Source organism: Chiroxiphia lanceolata, chromosome 1 (genome assembly GCF_009829145.1).
Source record: "Chiroxiphia lanceolata isolate bChiLan1 chromosome 1, bChiLan1.pri, whole genome shotgun sequence".
Taxonomy (NCBI): Eukaryota; Metazoa; Chordata; class Aves; order Passeriformes; family Pipridae; genus Chiroxiphia; species Chiroxiphia lanceolata.
In genome coordinates, this window is record NC_045637.1 from 93,985,101 (window position 1) to 94,001,856 (window position 16,756).

The 16,756-nt window shown below is 37.0% G+C and overlaps 1 protein-coding gene across 1 annotated transcript in view; it reads left to right on the forward strand.

Annotated features, from left to right (window-relative positions):
* The window catches only part of CDKAL1 (CDK5 regulatory subunit associated protein 1 like 1), a 409,356-nt gene that overhangs the window by 153,389 nt on the left and 239,211 nt on the right, over positions 1–16,756 (forward strand). Inside the window, 1 exon segment of the mRNA XM_032688042.1 lies at positions 1,011–1,131. Coding sequence (XP_032543933.1) covers positions 1,011–1,131 — 121 coding nt within the window.

Consider the following 16,756-nt stretch of genomic DNA (forward strand, 5'->3'; position numbering starts at 1 on the left):
CTCATCCCACTCCTGTTTTAGGGGAAATTTTTCTTCTCTGAAAGATTTGAGGGATTGTAGCTGTAGCTATCAAAGAGTTTTCAACAAATACATGCTTTCTCTTGCTCCTTCCCTGCAAGTAGTGGTTACTTTCCAACTCCATTCAGGAAAACATTAGCTTTCCCTTGCTGTCTCTCATCTGCCTATTCTAGGCTTTGTGCAGTAAATGATATGTCTTACATTTATACCTTGGGCACATTTTACACTGTGTGTTGCAGTAATATACACAATTGTTTTGAGTCTTCATTATTAGTTCTTTCTTCTGAATATCAGCAAACCCTGTTATTTGTGCTCTTTTAATATAGGTCTTGTTGTGGTATGACTGATGCACTGTTGCAGGCAGTTGGTGAAATTATTTGTATTTTACTCTCTGAATATTACTGGTTTCAAGAAAGGAGTTGTGAGGCAGTTTTCTGACCTGCAGTTGTCTTGGTGTGGGGAGGAATATGCTCAAATCTTGGTAATCCGCTTAGCCATGGACATGTTGTCAGGATATGCTTCACAGCACTTTCCCTCAGACTTACACGGTCAGATACCTTTGAAATGTGTTGGTTCTCCATATTACAAGCTAAAAAATATTTAGTTGCTTATTACCTACTAATTTAGGTTTGAGTGAAATTTTTGGGAAAAATATTTTAATCCTGCAATACAACTCATTTAAATATTACTGCTATGTTGATATTTGTTAGAGAATCTGAAAATGAAACTGCTTAGATCATTTTAATTGGCTAAAACAGAAAATGCAAGTGTGAAAAGATAATTGGATGAAATAATTTGTTCGTTTTAAGATCATGTATTTTACCTGTCAGTGTCTCTTTTTAAATGCTCCAGTTGGTGGAAATAGATTATTACATCTAATTCTCATTTTCAATCTTTGAAGTATAAACACTACTTCTAAAGAAGAGCAAATCAAAACAAATATGTTGGGACTTGTTCTTTGTATTGACTGCATTTTTTTGCTTCTTTTAAAGGTCATTCTGTGAGGCTGCTGGGTCAGAAAAAGGATAATGGAAAACGTCTGGGGGGAGCACGACTGGATTTGCCAAAGATTAGGAAGAATCCACTGATAGAAATAATTTCCATCAATACGGGGTAAGAGTCTTCAAAACTTATAAAACATCGAGTACTACTGAGTAATTCCATTTATCTCTTTCCTCAGGCCTAGTGTATTACTCCTAAGCTACACAGAAGGAGGCAGGATGACCACTTTTGAATAGTGAAAGACATGAAATTATATTCTTTATGGAAAATGAACCCCTGCTTCTTTGGGTATGAGAAGAAAAGAGTATAGAGAGGGGTTTTTTTCCCGTGTTCTTTTGATTTCTGAGATGGTAGTTCCGGAATACTGTTAGTAGCTCATTAAGATCTGTAAATGTCATTAAGATCCATCTGACGTGATTGTCAGCCCAGATGTATTGATTGCTAAATTAGATATAGTTACTTCTGTCATGCACCTCTAATATGTTTAAAGATCAGGAGATATCCTGTATATATTTATTCTTTTCTTTGTTTGAACAAGCTACCCTCTCCTATCAATCAGCAATTTCCCCATAAGACTACAAGCTTCTCTTCTGTATTTCTACTTTGAGGAATTCTATTTTAATTTCCCTTACCTTGATGCTTTCCTTTTCTCAACTCCACTTGGTAACGTCCCATTTTGTCAGTTTACTGAAAAAAAATAACAAAACAGCAAGAACAAAAGAAATCCCACACAAGTCCTGTTCTGATTTTTGTATCTTCTCCAAATTGTATAGAAATTTCCCCGATGGTACGATTTAAAATGCATTGTTCTAGGCATTCCAGGTGGGTGTGAACTTACTGTGTAGAGACAAAAAATGTGGTGGATCTTAGCTCACTTGGAGTTTAGGTTAGCACATTCATAAACATTTCATGAAAGAGTTTTTCTACTATCTTCTTTCTTACTTCCTTGTCTTTAAGTAATGTGACCTTCATAATTTGCTGTAAAACATAGTGTGCTATTTAGGTCAGAATACCAGTCCAAATTTTAGTGTGGCTACTTTTTCTTCCTCTGACTTCTGGTAAATATATGGGTGACGTTTTGTCATACTGCTAAATTATAATAACTTTTTAAACTGCATTTTCATGCATGGATTGTTTTTGAAGTCTGGATATGAGCTTTTCTGGTGCAGTTACTTTAAGTGATCCAAATTCTTTCCCTTATTGGCTTTCCTGTTGACATCTTGTTTGTGCCCACGAAAATGCTTTTTGTGATTAAAAATGAGCAAAGCATTCTTTTACATTTGGCCATGTCTGAGCTGAGTTTCAGATGTTACAAATTTTCCTTTTCCACTAATATTTATCACAATCTAATGTTATAATATCTTTCTAGTTGTAAATGTTGTCAAGGTGGTAAGCTAACTGAGCTATGGTCTTGTTCATATGTCTTTTGACTTGTAGTAGTGAATTTAAGATGGCAGAATGTATTGCTATTTCTGATACCAGGTTATTGCTACCCTAATTAGAGAGGTTAATACAATAAGGGTACTGTAGGGTATTAGGCATAGGTGGCTGATGAGAGAAGCAATCATTTGAAAATTCTTTTTAATGTATTTTGAACAGATGTATTTTCATACTGGGTTTTGAAAAAACAATTATTTCCAAAATTGATCAAACTACAGACAATTAACATCTCCTTAAGATGTTACATTAGAAAAACCTTTTCTTCAGGACCTGATAGTTTACAAGCACCAATTGCTTTGCTTAGCGGTTATTGCTGTTCTCAGGTCAATGGAATATGTGGTTTATACCATAAAATAATCCAAAAAATACTAGAAATGACAAAAGTATATTTATTTCATGGAGAATAAAGTCAAATATGACTTGATAAGCATTGTGCAAGCCTGAAACAAACAAACCAGGTATATAAGACACCTAAATTAACTAATATCTCAATCTATGTTATATTACCTCCTCTTCTGTCTCTCCTGAATTACATTTTTTTGTAATTTTATACTTTCCTGTCTTTCTCTTCCCCTTTCCTCTTCCCCAGCCTCTCCACCTGTGTATTGTAGGTGACATTTTTGGTTACTATTCTGGGTTTGAAAGTTAAAGCATAGCTTTAGAAAAGCAGCAGCACTCACAGTTTCTGAAAATACAAAAATGTAATCAATGAAAAATAAGACACAGTACATATTACTCACTGTGATTTGCTGTGTTAATTTTATCAGATTTGCCTTACTAATCTGGCTATGGCATCTTTCAGAACCAATACCATGTTGGAGTCAAGTTGTTTTCTCTGTGTAGAGACTGGAGAAAACTTTGAAGGACTAGTTTTTGGTACAGTGCTCTTTATTGAGAGGTGAGAGTCCTCTTTACTGAGGTGAGTTTCAATCAGACTGTCAGTCTTAAAATAGTAAGAAATACTTTGTTAAAAATAGCGATTTCCTCTTTTGAAGTGTGTTTGTCTGATACTGTTGAGCGACAGTGTCTGGGAGCAGCATGAGCAGGGTTTCTCCATGAGGGAGGACAAGAAGGGACCTGAGGATGCCACCAGCACAGGCAGTGCCCACACCCAACCTGGTGCCATGGGGCCTGAGCAGTGTGGGCAAAGCTGGGGGCTGGTAGTAGGACCCACCAGCAGTGCCAGACATGGCAAATCACAGAATATGCTGAGTCGAAAGGGACACACAAGGATCATGAAGTCCAACTCTTAGCCCTGCACAGGACATTACTAAGAGTCACACCATGTGCCTGGGTGATGAATTATCACCCAGGGCCTGGGTCTATCCAGGGGCTCCAGTCAGGATCAAAAGGATATGAGCTGGAGACAAGACTCAGGAGAAAGGTACAAACAACACAGGTCTGAGGTCCATCCTGGAGATGAGCGCAGGGCTGTAAGCAGGCATGGTAATTAAGCTCAAGCCAGGACAGAGGACATAGGCCTTTGCCTAACTGGGGCTCCTGGCACAGAGCAGGCTGATGGATACAGCAGCTGAGGCTGGTCAAGTCAGCACTGGGAGAGGCGGTGGTGTATTACCGTTTCCACATGGGGTATTAATGAACTCTTGTCCTCTTCTGTAATTCGGGGGGGGGGGGAGGAAAAGACTTGTTGCAGCATGTATGTATATCCCTTATCCTCCAAAATATTGGAGTCTTTGAGGGCTCACACTAACCCCTTGCTTTTTGCAGTAGTAGGAATACCTTTATGTACAAGGACATCTGCCAGCTGGAACTATTCTTCTGAGAATTCAGTAGGCCCACTTTACTTTTGGAGTCTCCAAAAATGCTGATTGTTAAGATATGTCTCATTCTCATACAACTGTGTCTGAAAACTGGGGCACAATTGAAGTGCAACACTGTAGAATAAAGTTTGTTTCTTAACTCAGGATGGTGTCAAATTTGGTAATTAAAACCATGAGACTTCTTGTTATTGATTCCTTCTTCTCTCAGACATGGAGGAAAAAAAAATCCTGCCTTGAAGGCTTCTTTCTTGGAATGACTGTGAACTTTTTCCCTACTTATCCATGCACAAATGCAGGCCTACATATGCATACATCCCTCCATGTCTGTTTTCCCCAGACTTTTGCTGTACATGAGCCTCCTCAGGGCTTCGTCAGCTGTTCCTTTGCATGAATCAAGACTGTCCTATTGAGGGACAGACATATCCATTACAGTATACAGTCCATAATAATAATTTAAAATAAACCAAAATGAAAACCCACTAGCTGTGGAATATCTGTGAAGATTAAGTGCTACTTCTGTCTGTTGTGAGCCAGCTCAGTGTTTTCACATGTTTGTACCTAAAAAGGTGTTGCTCTGTCCTTGGAGAGACCAGGGTCTTGTTCAGTGTTTGGCTTTTTTTTTTTTTAAGGTAATGGACAGTTTTTTAAACTGTTAATTTTGGTTGCACTGAGGTTTGCTGTTTTCTCCTTTAGAAGTCCAAACTGTCTTTTTAATTTACCATGGAAGTTAGTGGTTTCTGTCAAGAGACTAGATCTCTAGAGAAAAGCTTCTATCCGAGAACCAACATGTTTCAGTTTCCAAGTACGTTTGAAGAGACTAGGGTGAGTTACCAGAATGGGGCACAAGAGACTTACTAGACATGATGACACACAAAGATATGTTAATGACTTTTCATTTTTCCATGTTCCAGATACATAAGGAGTCCTTACCATCCCAGTATCCCATACAAGCTGTAGATTGACCTCTGTATTTCACCTCTTGAATTAAGAGACCTTTTCTTCCTATACTGTTCGCTTTCTCTGTTATTACTTAGAAAACTTTTCAACATTGTTCAAATCAATTCTTCTTTTTTTTTTTTTTTTTAAAGGAGCAGGCAGTTAATAAAAACTAGTGATTCTGACAGTGCTTGGGTAGTTGTCTTAGTAAGTTTCACAGTAATATTAGGAGACATGAACCTGGAAACATTGATTTGTTCCTGTACTCCAAAATAATTTTCTGCTTTGAATTAAGGGCATTTGGTTAAATCTCTTTCACTTTTATTTATGTCGTAAGCATGTATTGTACAGGTCATCCTCCTGGAACAAGCAAGGTAACAGTAGTAGAATAACAGGTTAAATGCTGCTTAAAGAAAAGGCAGTTAATTTTTTAACTAATCTCCTAATGTGATTATTCCATCTGTTGGTTTGAAGTAAGGAAGGGAAGTGTTCTCGAATTCATTTTGCATTACAGCTTCATTTCAGTCTAGGGAAAAATCTTTTCTCCTTGTGGTCTAATCGTCATTAGTGCCAGTTTCATAACCCATGTAGCCACTTAGACAGCTCTCTTTAATAAGATCAAGACTTGGTCTTCCACATGTTAATTAATTCTGTATCCTGAGCTCTCTCCTCTGTAGCTTGGGCTATTACTAGTGTATCTGTGTTGTTTGCATGACTTGAGCTCCCTTGTTAGCACTCCTATACGTTTCAAATACAACTTTGTACTTTTTCTGGATGCCTTGGGAAGCATGAGAGGAGTGTAGTATCACCTGAATATGAGCCCACACTAGAATTTACTGATGGGTGGGTTTGCCAAAGTGCTTTCCGTATTCTTTCTAAGTTTCTACCTCTCTCTTTCCTTCTGGAGCAGACAAGTCACTGTACTGCTAATGTGACTGGCTAGAGAAGAATGAACACACATTGAACAGGGAATTCAAAATCAAAAGGAACATAGCAGTGTACATGAATGTATTAGACGATCTTGAGAGTGCAGATCTGTTGCAACTCATGTCAAACTTGCAGTGTGAACATATCTAAAAGGCCAAGTCTCTGTCCAGGTTTTTCTGGTTTTCTCCCTTATATCAAGACACTGCATGAACCCCACATATTCTCGAGTCTCATTCTCTTATTACTTTTCTAGATTTCCCTGTAAAGAAGCTATTCAGAGGACAGGAAGATGTTTAGGATTCAGCCCAGCAAACATGAGCATCTGGGTTTGATTGTATTTCTGAGAACAGCAGTCATACTGAGACAACTCTGTAATTCAGTGGAAGCACTGTCCACTTATCAATCTTCACATCTGTGTATGTCTTCTTTTGGGAGAAGGGCTTTTAAAAGCGTTATTAAAGTGAAAAATAAATTCAAATTACCCATCCAATCAAACTTGATAGATTATTCCTGTAGTGCTAGAGCAGCTTAGAGAATATCAGCACGATACCTTATATCAGAAAGATTTTCAGATCTGCTTTTGTGTCTTAAATATAAAACTTAGTACTCTTAATGCTGAGGAACTGCAACCTTTCTCCTCACAGGAAAGTCCTTGCTAGCAAACTTTATATTAAGAGTGAACATACATAGTAGTGCTTAAAAGCTTGATGTGTCTTCCTAATTTTGTAGGTTTGTTTTAAGCCAAGCTCTGAAGTTCTCAAGTGGTGGTCGTTCAAAATATTTCTAAGCTGCCAAAGGATCTGAATCTAGCACAAGAATTAAAAAAAAAAGAAGTAGTTCTACATACAGTATTTAGTTTGTTTCATGAATCAAGTAACAAAAAATGCAGCATTGAAAAATAATCTATAAAGTTACTATTGTCAATCCTGATTTTCCCAGGCAGGAATATTTCCCTAGTTATGAATTGTGAAAGGTTAAAATTCTCTTCTTTCATAATTTTCTGTTATAAGCAGCTTTTTCAGTTTTATGATGAATTGGGGAGTATGAGGATTTTATTTTCTTGAAGAGTTGCATTTTAATTTTGTATGAGGTCAAGTAATAGTTCTTCTATAGATTTTAGTTCAGCATTTGCTTAGGTTTGAATATATAAAATACCCTGGAGTTGTTTGGCCATGAAAATGCAGGTAATTCTGGTTTTGTTTTGTTGGGGTTTTTTTGTTTGTTTGTTTGTTTTTTTTCAAATTTGCCAAAAAGAAGAGTTCATAAACGTAAATGAAATGCTTTCAACTCTGTAATTTTTTAATGTGGTTATCCCAAATATTTACTTTAGTTACCTTTTGTCACATTTAAAACTTGACAGCACTAACTGGTTTTCTTCTTCCTTACTTTTAGTGATTAATAAACAGCTACCTGTGAGGTGTTAGGTTGCAAAAAAAAAATGTAAAATGATGCTGGTAAGAGATCTGGAAAGTTTTTGGTGGTATTCAAGGATTCATTTTGCTATAGATAGCTGTCATTGAATCAGCACGTATTTCCAGCTGCTTTTGTTGTTAAAAGCAGATCATATTCCCATATCATTGCTGCAATTGGTGAGATGACTCAAGAACAACTGTCAGTAGGTTCCCCAGATGATAGTACGTAAGGAGGGCAGTGACATCATCTCAAAAATGAGGGGATTGCAAACAGAAAGATCAAGAAGAGAAGCACAGGGGCTCTGTTTGCTTGCTCTGATGGAGGAATAGTTATTGCTTCCGAATCATTTGATGCCAGTACACTGACAGATGTGTAGAGTCCAGTCAGAACAGTATTTATTCCTTTGCCAGCATGAGATACTCCAGAGAAAGATACTGATGGCCTAGGGAACACTTGATGATGCCACTGCAGTTTTTGTCAGTGAAATATGCATTAGTTATTAGTCTGGCAGTACTGCAGGGAGTCAAGTTAGCAGGCTCAGGTGCAGAAGCAGAGGCCCAGGAGCACATGACATGAAATTGAACTGCTGAAGACAAAGTTGGGAGATGGGTCTAATGAAGTTAAGGGTCCAGTATTTCTTGGGTTTGTTTTACCTTGGCTCTTGTCCAGCTATATCAGAGAGATGCTGCATTGCTACACTGGCTTGGGCTTGCAGTGCTGATCCTGCAATATTCTGCTCCTGCTCTACCAGTTCAGAGTGTCTCTTCTCCAGAAGTCAGGTCTGCTCCTCCCCTTGTGTTACAATACAACTTTCCATTTTCATATGGAGACCTGTATACCATGGAGTGACTGCAGATGGACACTAGTATTTGGCACTGAGGAGATCTCTGCAAGAAAGGGAACTGAACATCGTGGACATCATAAACAGGCAGCGCTCAGTGCTGATTAACTGAATATAGTCTAGCCAGTCTGAAGAGTGATTTAAAATTAATATTTAGCAAAGTAGTATAGAGATCAACAAGGATGCACTAGATTTTTTCTAATTACAGTAACAAGTTGCTGTTTGTTAAGTCCATAAAAAGAGGCCCTTATTATGATTGTTTGATCCCCGAACTCTTGCAGTGGCCTGTGTTGCCTGTCCAGTTTTTTGGCTAATTGAACTGTTTGACCTAGATTTCTATCTTTTTGTGGCATTCAGCAAACATTATCTACACCTGTGGGTACACCTTTGAAAATGCTTTGTGAATTCTTATCACCTCTGACTCCTTTGTAACAGGGATGAGTTTTCTGGAGTCACCATTTTAAAACCATACCAAAACATCTTTGATTTTTCAGAAAAGGACGTTGCGGCTTAAGTTTGACAACTTGTGAAGCCAGTGCATTTCTCTGCTGGAATTAGTGGGATATTTCAGTAATAATCTCATCAGTTCAGCAGAAGAATTGCTATTTTTTTGGCTTTCTATGTTTACTCTTGTGAACTCAAATCTGTTCCTTAGTACAATGTTATCTCTAGATAAAAATATAGAGTGTGTTGGAAAATGAAAATCCTTCTGGTATGTGAAAAATCACCTAGTGTTTGACAGTGATAGGCTTGGTTTTTTGGCAACTGATTATATACTTTTGTATATCCAGCTATGACACAATGTTTTCATCATTTCCATCTTCTAAAATACTGCTGTCCCCATTTTGAATGAATAGCCTGAATCTGTTCATACTTGGCAAACATCTCTGATTGAATACTTACAAGGTTGAATTCCATATCTTCAATTTACCTGATTTAGTTTGTTCATTAATGACATACAGATTTTCTATATTTTAATGTTTTACTTTTCAAGGTAAGTGACACTGCAGTTGAAAGAAGATTTTAATTTTTAGAATAAAAGATGAAAACATGTTTTGATCTACATTCAATATTATGCTTGGAAAGGCAAAATAATTTTTTTCTGATTATTATAATAATGTAGTTAGTATATGATTATGTGTTACATTACCACATGTTGTATTTACTTTTACTTTAGTTCAAGATAAATGCTTAGAGTGAACTCCCCAGGAAGTATGAAGTTATACAATTACTTTGGCCCTACCTTGGCTTATAATATTTAAATGGGTACTTTGCATAACTGTTTAGCTCAAACATGTATGACATGCTAGACTCTATTGTGCCAGTTACCTTCAGAAAACAGGGAAGGTAGAAAATCTAGAAGGATAGTGTATGTGTTTTTGAAAGAAAACCTCTGTTTTTTTGTTTATATTTTAGTCAGTATTTGCATGTACATATATTTAGATTTTAGCTATAGTATACTAAGCGTGTATTTCAACTATTCATGTACCACATATCAATCTGTTCTTTGGCACAATTCACAAAATCCTTTACATAATGAAAATGATAGATGACATAGTTGTGTGTATCTAGGCATTTTAATTCTAATCATAAAATCTGAAAAGCTAGTAGTCCAAAGCTTGCAGAAACCACACTGCTGTAACTCAGGGAAAAGGCAAAACAGTTGTTTACAACAGAAAGTTTTAACAATCTACTTTTTTGCCTAAGGTCTCTTTCCACTGCAACTTACTGTAACTCTCAGCCAAGGTCATTATTTCCTAATTAGATATTTAAACAGCATATTGATGACACTCTCTGAAAGATTGCTCTTTTTTCAGTTATTACTAATTCACATTTGTTGAAGGCATATAAAATTATATGTAACAGTCTACTACAAAAAATGCTACAAAATCTCTAGGTGCTTGATGGTAACAATTTCACTGAAAACATGGGAAAAAGCGTGGTGTGTCAGATGGAGGTGGATATATCAGTGGAGCTCACCCTCTGGTCTTGCCAGCTGTTGTGCTCATAGCCATTTCTGTTCTCTCTGTGTCTGTCTTGTTTCTGTGTCCCCATTGCTGAGAGTGTGCCTGCTCACCTACTCTTCCTTGTGCAGAAAAGTATTGCATTTTGCTGGTTAGTTTCCTTAAGCAGCTTACGTAGAAAGGTAATTGAAGAAAGCCAAAAAGAAAGTAGATGGATTGGGCCAGAAAAGAGCTGTTTCCACCATCCTGAGTAGCTTGATTTCTGTCTTCTCCCAAGCATCAAAGCAACTGATTTTGTGGGGTGCTTCCTTCAGTGCCAAGAAACCCAGCTTGTGATGCAGCTTACTGTTAATTGTTCATTGAAATCAACAGCTGATGGCAGAGGAGTTACCCCTTGTCTATATTGGTGGGGGTGGCCGTGGTCCTCCTCATTCCACAGTAGTATTAGGCCTGGTCAACTTTTTTCGACTATCTGGAGTTTAGTATGATAAATTCCCTTTTACTGTTGATATATTCAATTTTTCTTGCTGTTGCCCATGATAGTTCTGATATTTGCACTAGTCTGTGTTATACAAAATTGCTTTGGTGAATAGTGAATAGGATGTAGATGTTTTGTGGATCCTTCTAGAGTAAATATCTGCTACCATGCTAACCTGAAAGGAAGATGATCTTGAATTCAAGAAGATCCCTCACAAAAAGAAAGATTTTTATACATAAAAAGTTTATTAAATACCTGTATGAAATACATAATTAGGATATAATTTTTTCACTATTTGCCTGAAACAAGCTAATTTTTTCTATATGCTTTATGGGTACAGTTTTTCAGCTTTGTACGTCTTCATGATTTCTGCCACCGTTACTCTCTTTACAATGCTACTTTCTTATTTTTAGAGTATTCAGTGCTTGAACTCACTTTTTTGAATTTCAGTTCTATCCCTGAGATTTCAAATACAGAACTTGTGAAACCCCTTAGCTATAGCCTTAGAATTTCTCTGATGTCATGCTGTCAATGACAAAATAATCCTGAACTGGGCTTCTTTACTTCCCCTATACGGATTAGAGCATGATCCCCTGCCAAGAATAATTTTGAGAGGAAAGAAATTTATAGGGTTCAAAGGGTCTTTAAAAGACTAGTACATCAAATACCTGCAGTTGTGACATCATTTGTGGTATGACTTGAAGACTTGTATTAATTTCTGAGATTGTATTTTTCATTGCTCTTGTTAAATGCTGTTTGAATGGGTCTAGAGTAAGCATGTGTTTAATGAATGTCCTATTCCAAGAAGTGTTCAGCCAATCCTTCATTAAGTTTGCTGACATATGTCACCTAAGAATTTTTCCTGTAAATAGTTGTTTCTTTGGCTTTATTCTGCTATTCAAAGTGACATACAATGGCAACTCTATACTATATTCTAATACTGCCAGCTGTACTGTAACACATATTTTTAATTTCGCTGTTGTTATGATGATGGATTTCTCCAATGGTGCTATTTGGTGACATGTCAAAGTAAACTGACATCTAATCTACATCATCCACTCAGCTCTTTACATAGTCCAATCATATGCAGTTCGTGTGCAGTGAGTCAGAAGGTGCGTGTTGGTAAAGTTCTTTCCCATAGGGAAAAAACATGATGACACATTGTTTGTACACAAGCATTACTGGCCTTGAAATCTTGCTGTGCAGTTTTCTGTGCTCATGCTATTTTTTGAGCTCTCAGTTTTTGAGAAATGCTGTTTAAGTACACATAAATTCTACAAGTAGTTTTTTCTGGGTCATGAAAACTTCCTCTTTTGAGTCTGCTGAATGACTTCTGCATTGAGTTAGAAGAAAATAGTTCGTTTTGATTGTTTCCATTTTTGCACGTTTGCCTCCCTTAGGTTATTTCCTCCCAGCCTCACAAATTTGGACATTTTCTGCATATAGTGCCATAGTTAGTTTAAAATTTGCATCAGATCTTCTCCTTATACATTTTGATACGTTTCCTTTTACTCTTGTGTGCATCCCATTTTGAGAAAATTTGCTATTTCACACTTCATTTAGAAGACTTAGTAAGACTCATAAAAGCTGCCAGAAATCACCGTGCAATTCTCTAAACTCCAGTACACCACACAACTTGCAAGTCAGTGAGAAAAACAGCAGTAATCACATGCTCCAACTGCGTCATCTCATTAAAACTTTGGGCAGCTCCAGGCATATTTGTGCTCCTCCGTCACTAGGTGGCTTCCCACACTACGCAGTTCTGTGACTCTCTTAACCCAAGAGGAAGATCGGTTTGCAGTTTTCAAGTTAAGCTACATGGGGGAAAGGTTAGGGGTGTGTGTAAAAAAACTTGATTTTGCTTTGTGTAACTACGACGTATAGTTTCCTACAGTTTCAGGTCATTCCTTCCAGTGCTACATTCCTAATTATTTTGAAGACCAATTCAGAAAATGAGAACTTTAATATCCTGGAACCTGACTGCAGGTTAGCACACAGGCGATTTCCTGCCTGCCTCCTGGGCAGATGCTTACTAACAGAAGTGGTTTTGGATCACACAGCAAGCTACATTTTCTAGTCTGTTTGAATGAGAAGAGGTCATTTTGAAGTTGTTTGCAATTTCATATATCCATAATTCTGACATCAGTATGCTTTCTGAGGTTGGAGATAAATTCCTCCTTGCTGAGCGTCCCTTCTCTTAATGCCCACATACGTCTTTCCTAAGAGAAATCTGGACAAAATCCTGAGAAACATTTTATTCATTTCTCAGATTACAGTAAATACTGACAAATAAACTCCTGTGTCATACTTACAATTGATAGTGTGTTGCCCTTTAGCCCCAGCTTTTCCCATTAAAAAAAAACAAACTAGAAAAAAAAGACAAGCACTAGAGAAACCATTGTTTCGCAAAAACACTATCTTGCTGAATGTTAGTATGAGAAATGCCTGTGTTTTATGTACTCATTATTCTGGGGGTTTTAATGTCCTGTTTTAAGGTGTTGTACAACTTAAGTGTTTAAAGCTAGATGCTCATGCCTTTACTGCTCATCAGCAGAATCAGGTTACTCTTAGTTGCCTAATAATAATAACAATCTATTTTGCAAGCATCGGTATGACTTCTTAAATGCCATTAAAAATGAAAACAGCTTGTCAAACCGTCTGATTGAAGTGTCTCTTGTGCCCTTTCAGGTCAAGGTGGAATTTGTTTTGGAGACCAGATGGGGAAATGTGTTTAGGGAAGTGTGAAAATAAGAATCAGATTTGGGAAATGTCTTGTGCTTGAATTTGTTCTTAGACTTGACCTGGAGATAATTTTAATGGAAAAATAGTTTTCCCTGAATAAGATGTGTGGTCTTCAATAAAATCTGTATTTGGCATTATCTGTCAAGTACACAAAGGCATATTTTTGTGATAATCTCATTGACATGTGTGAATTTATAAGATTTGAAACATAGGGAGGAGTAGGGCACTTAAACTGTGATATCAGTATGTGACATAAGAGCAAAATCCCTGAAGTAAAGGTGCTTTTAGAGAAAACTAAACAAATAATAATTGTAAAGTTGAATATAAAGATTGTGCATGGCAGGTAATGGGTGGTAATGGGTGACGTAAAATCCAATGTGACATGTTCCAGGATTATTATTATTATTTCATGTGTTTTGTATGTGATAGTATCTTTCTTTGTATGGCTTCTTTATGTGGGAAAGAAAAAACTTAACACCCTTTAATCTTGGCATTTATTGTGAAGTTCCAATAAGCTGCAAGTTTTTAACCTGTTAGCTTACAAGCTTACTTTTAAGATAATTTACATTATCTCTGTTATTTCTTGATCTGTTAATGTTATTGAAAAGTCTCACAATTTGCATATTTTCTGCATTATTATTCTTGACTGTTCTTGAAATGATACAATTTTTGGAAAAGATAAGGTTCCTAATTGTAAAAACAAGTTACATTGAGTTCAGTGATAGTTTTATTTGTTCTTCAGATAGTCAAAAGAAAAGTAAAATGCTTAGAGCACATTTTTGTGTTCCTCCTCCTTTTGCTTTTCCTGCAAGATGCATGTTAGAAGAGCTAGTATTTTTACCAAGAATAAATAAGTTTAAAAGAGGCACTTGAAGGGTCCCCTATTCCCAATGATGCAATTTAGGCAATAAATGGTAAATTTTTGTGGACACACAACTTTTTTCCCCAACAGGGTGTCTTAATAAAAAACTGTTGAAATATTTGCTTTAAATTTTCTTCTGACTAATTGTTTTAGTTCTTTTCCATTGCACCAAGATGAATCATATCTAATAAATCACATTTTTTTTACTAATTATCTGCTAGTCCAAATTAGATTGAGCTCTTGAGTTTCAGGTCCCTTCAGGATCAACATATATCTCTGTAAGTTGGTGCTTTAGGAACTGAGGGTACTCAGCAGATCACAAAAAGTACTCTGAGGTGTTTCTGCACTCCTGTGCTGCAGAGCTCTATGCACAGTACTGTACAAAGTGGGGAGAAGGGAAAGTCATGACAAACAAAAGGTAGTTACTTCTCTGTCAGCTTGATACCAATTATGGAATGGCATGGAAAACCATGTCTGTTTTGCATTTTTTGTCTCAGAGGTGGTTTCTTTTCTAGTAAAAGAATACAAATGCAGAAGTGAAGATTTGAGAAGTGCCCAGAGACAGTCCCACCCTAACTGATTCACAGTTGTGTTTGGGATTAACTGAACTGGATTAGTTCACTGACTAGAGAAGATCTTTCACGTGCTCCCTCTCTCTTTACAGAGATCACCCATTAGTTCCCTTATTCAAGCTGTCATCTTTGTTTTTCCTTGAGTCCAGACTAAATTGGTTGGAAGAAAAAAAGGTGGCAAAGTAAGATCTTAGATTCATATTTAGACTATAACAAAAAATAGTTGTATAACTTTTTCAGTGTGCTAGTACCTGTTACCTCACTGGAGAGAGGCTTGTACAAGTGCTCTGTATTCCCTTCTACTCTGATAATAATAGTGTAGTAGTGTACAGTAATAGTGTATAGTTAATACTATAAGATGTAAAGAAGGCTTCAGTCAAATAAGCATCAACTACTGTGTCTAGAAAATTAAGATCCAGTGTTTCTCTATCTGTATGAAGTGTGTTGGTAGATAAAATTCCCAAAAGTTGACATCAATATGTCAGGTACTGTTCTTGAAGTGTTTCATAGGTTTGATGGAGCTTCTGACTAATCATTACATAAACCATTTTTCCAAACATGAAAGATCTGTATGGACTGAGCCTAAATTTGACAGTTATAGTCAGCAGTGTAACATTAACTTGTCTTTATCATTGTGTGAAGGAGGCAGCTCTTTAGATCTCTGTTTAATCTGTTCTTTTTCCTTTGGCTTATTTCCATCTTTAGGGACTCACCTTGTTGTCCTGTATAGCAAGAACGAATCCAAATAAAACAGCCCTGGCAGCATGAGCTTGCCATGATGAAAGCAGGATTTTGTGTTTGGTTGCTGTTAATGTCCTGTCTTGCAAACACAATTGCAAGTCTGAAAGCTGCTGCTTTCCTGTTTGCTTATTACTGTCAAGGAGTTAAGAAACCAGGCTGCCTGTTGGTGGGATTGTTACTTAAAACATGCTTTATCCTTACAAATGGAGTTCAGTTGTCTGACTTTCAGAGAGAAATTTTCTCTGCTGTTGCCATATTTGGTTTTGACTTCAGAATAAGGAACGGTTGCTCTTGGAGGGGTGGTGGTAAGAAGTGAAAATCCAATTTTTTAATTTTTTACCTCTTTTGGTCATGATTAATTACAATGATTTATTATTCTTTCCAGAATCACTGTTGTTTGCCCATTTTAGGGAGGTTCTCAGTCTCTACACTAGGAGTGGTTACGGACTTTAAGTCTTTACTCTGTATCTTGAATACACTGAATGAAAGTGGAGGAAAAATGCATTATGCTACTAGGAATATGATTAACAGCTTTGCCCCTGAAACTTAATGTCAGCACTGAAATCATCATTCATGTTTAGGTAAAACACAAAACTTACTGCGAGGTTAGCCTAAAATATGAAACTCTATCCCATACATCTCATTACCTTCTCTTTAAAATGTGTAAACCACGTTTTTAAAGCTTGTTTTCACAAATAAAAGCATGTGATAAACATGACTCAGCAAAGGAGGCCAACAGCCTCTTGGACTGCGTTCAGCAGAGTGTCTCCAGTGGGTGGAGGGAGGTCATCTCTCCACTCTGCTCAGCCCTGGTGAGGCACACCTGGAGTACTGGGTCAAGATCTGGACTCTGCAGATCTACCCGTACAGGGGAGGCATCGAGACACTGGGGCAGTGAAGGGCATTAAAGTGATCTCAGTGTGTGTGGGTGTAAAGAGGACAGAACCACGCTCTTCTCAGTGGTGTCCAGGGACAGAGCAAGAGGTAGTGGGCACAAATTGAAATACAAGAAATTTTATTTAAATGTAAGAAAAAACTT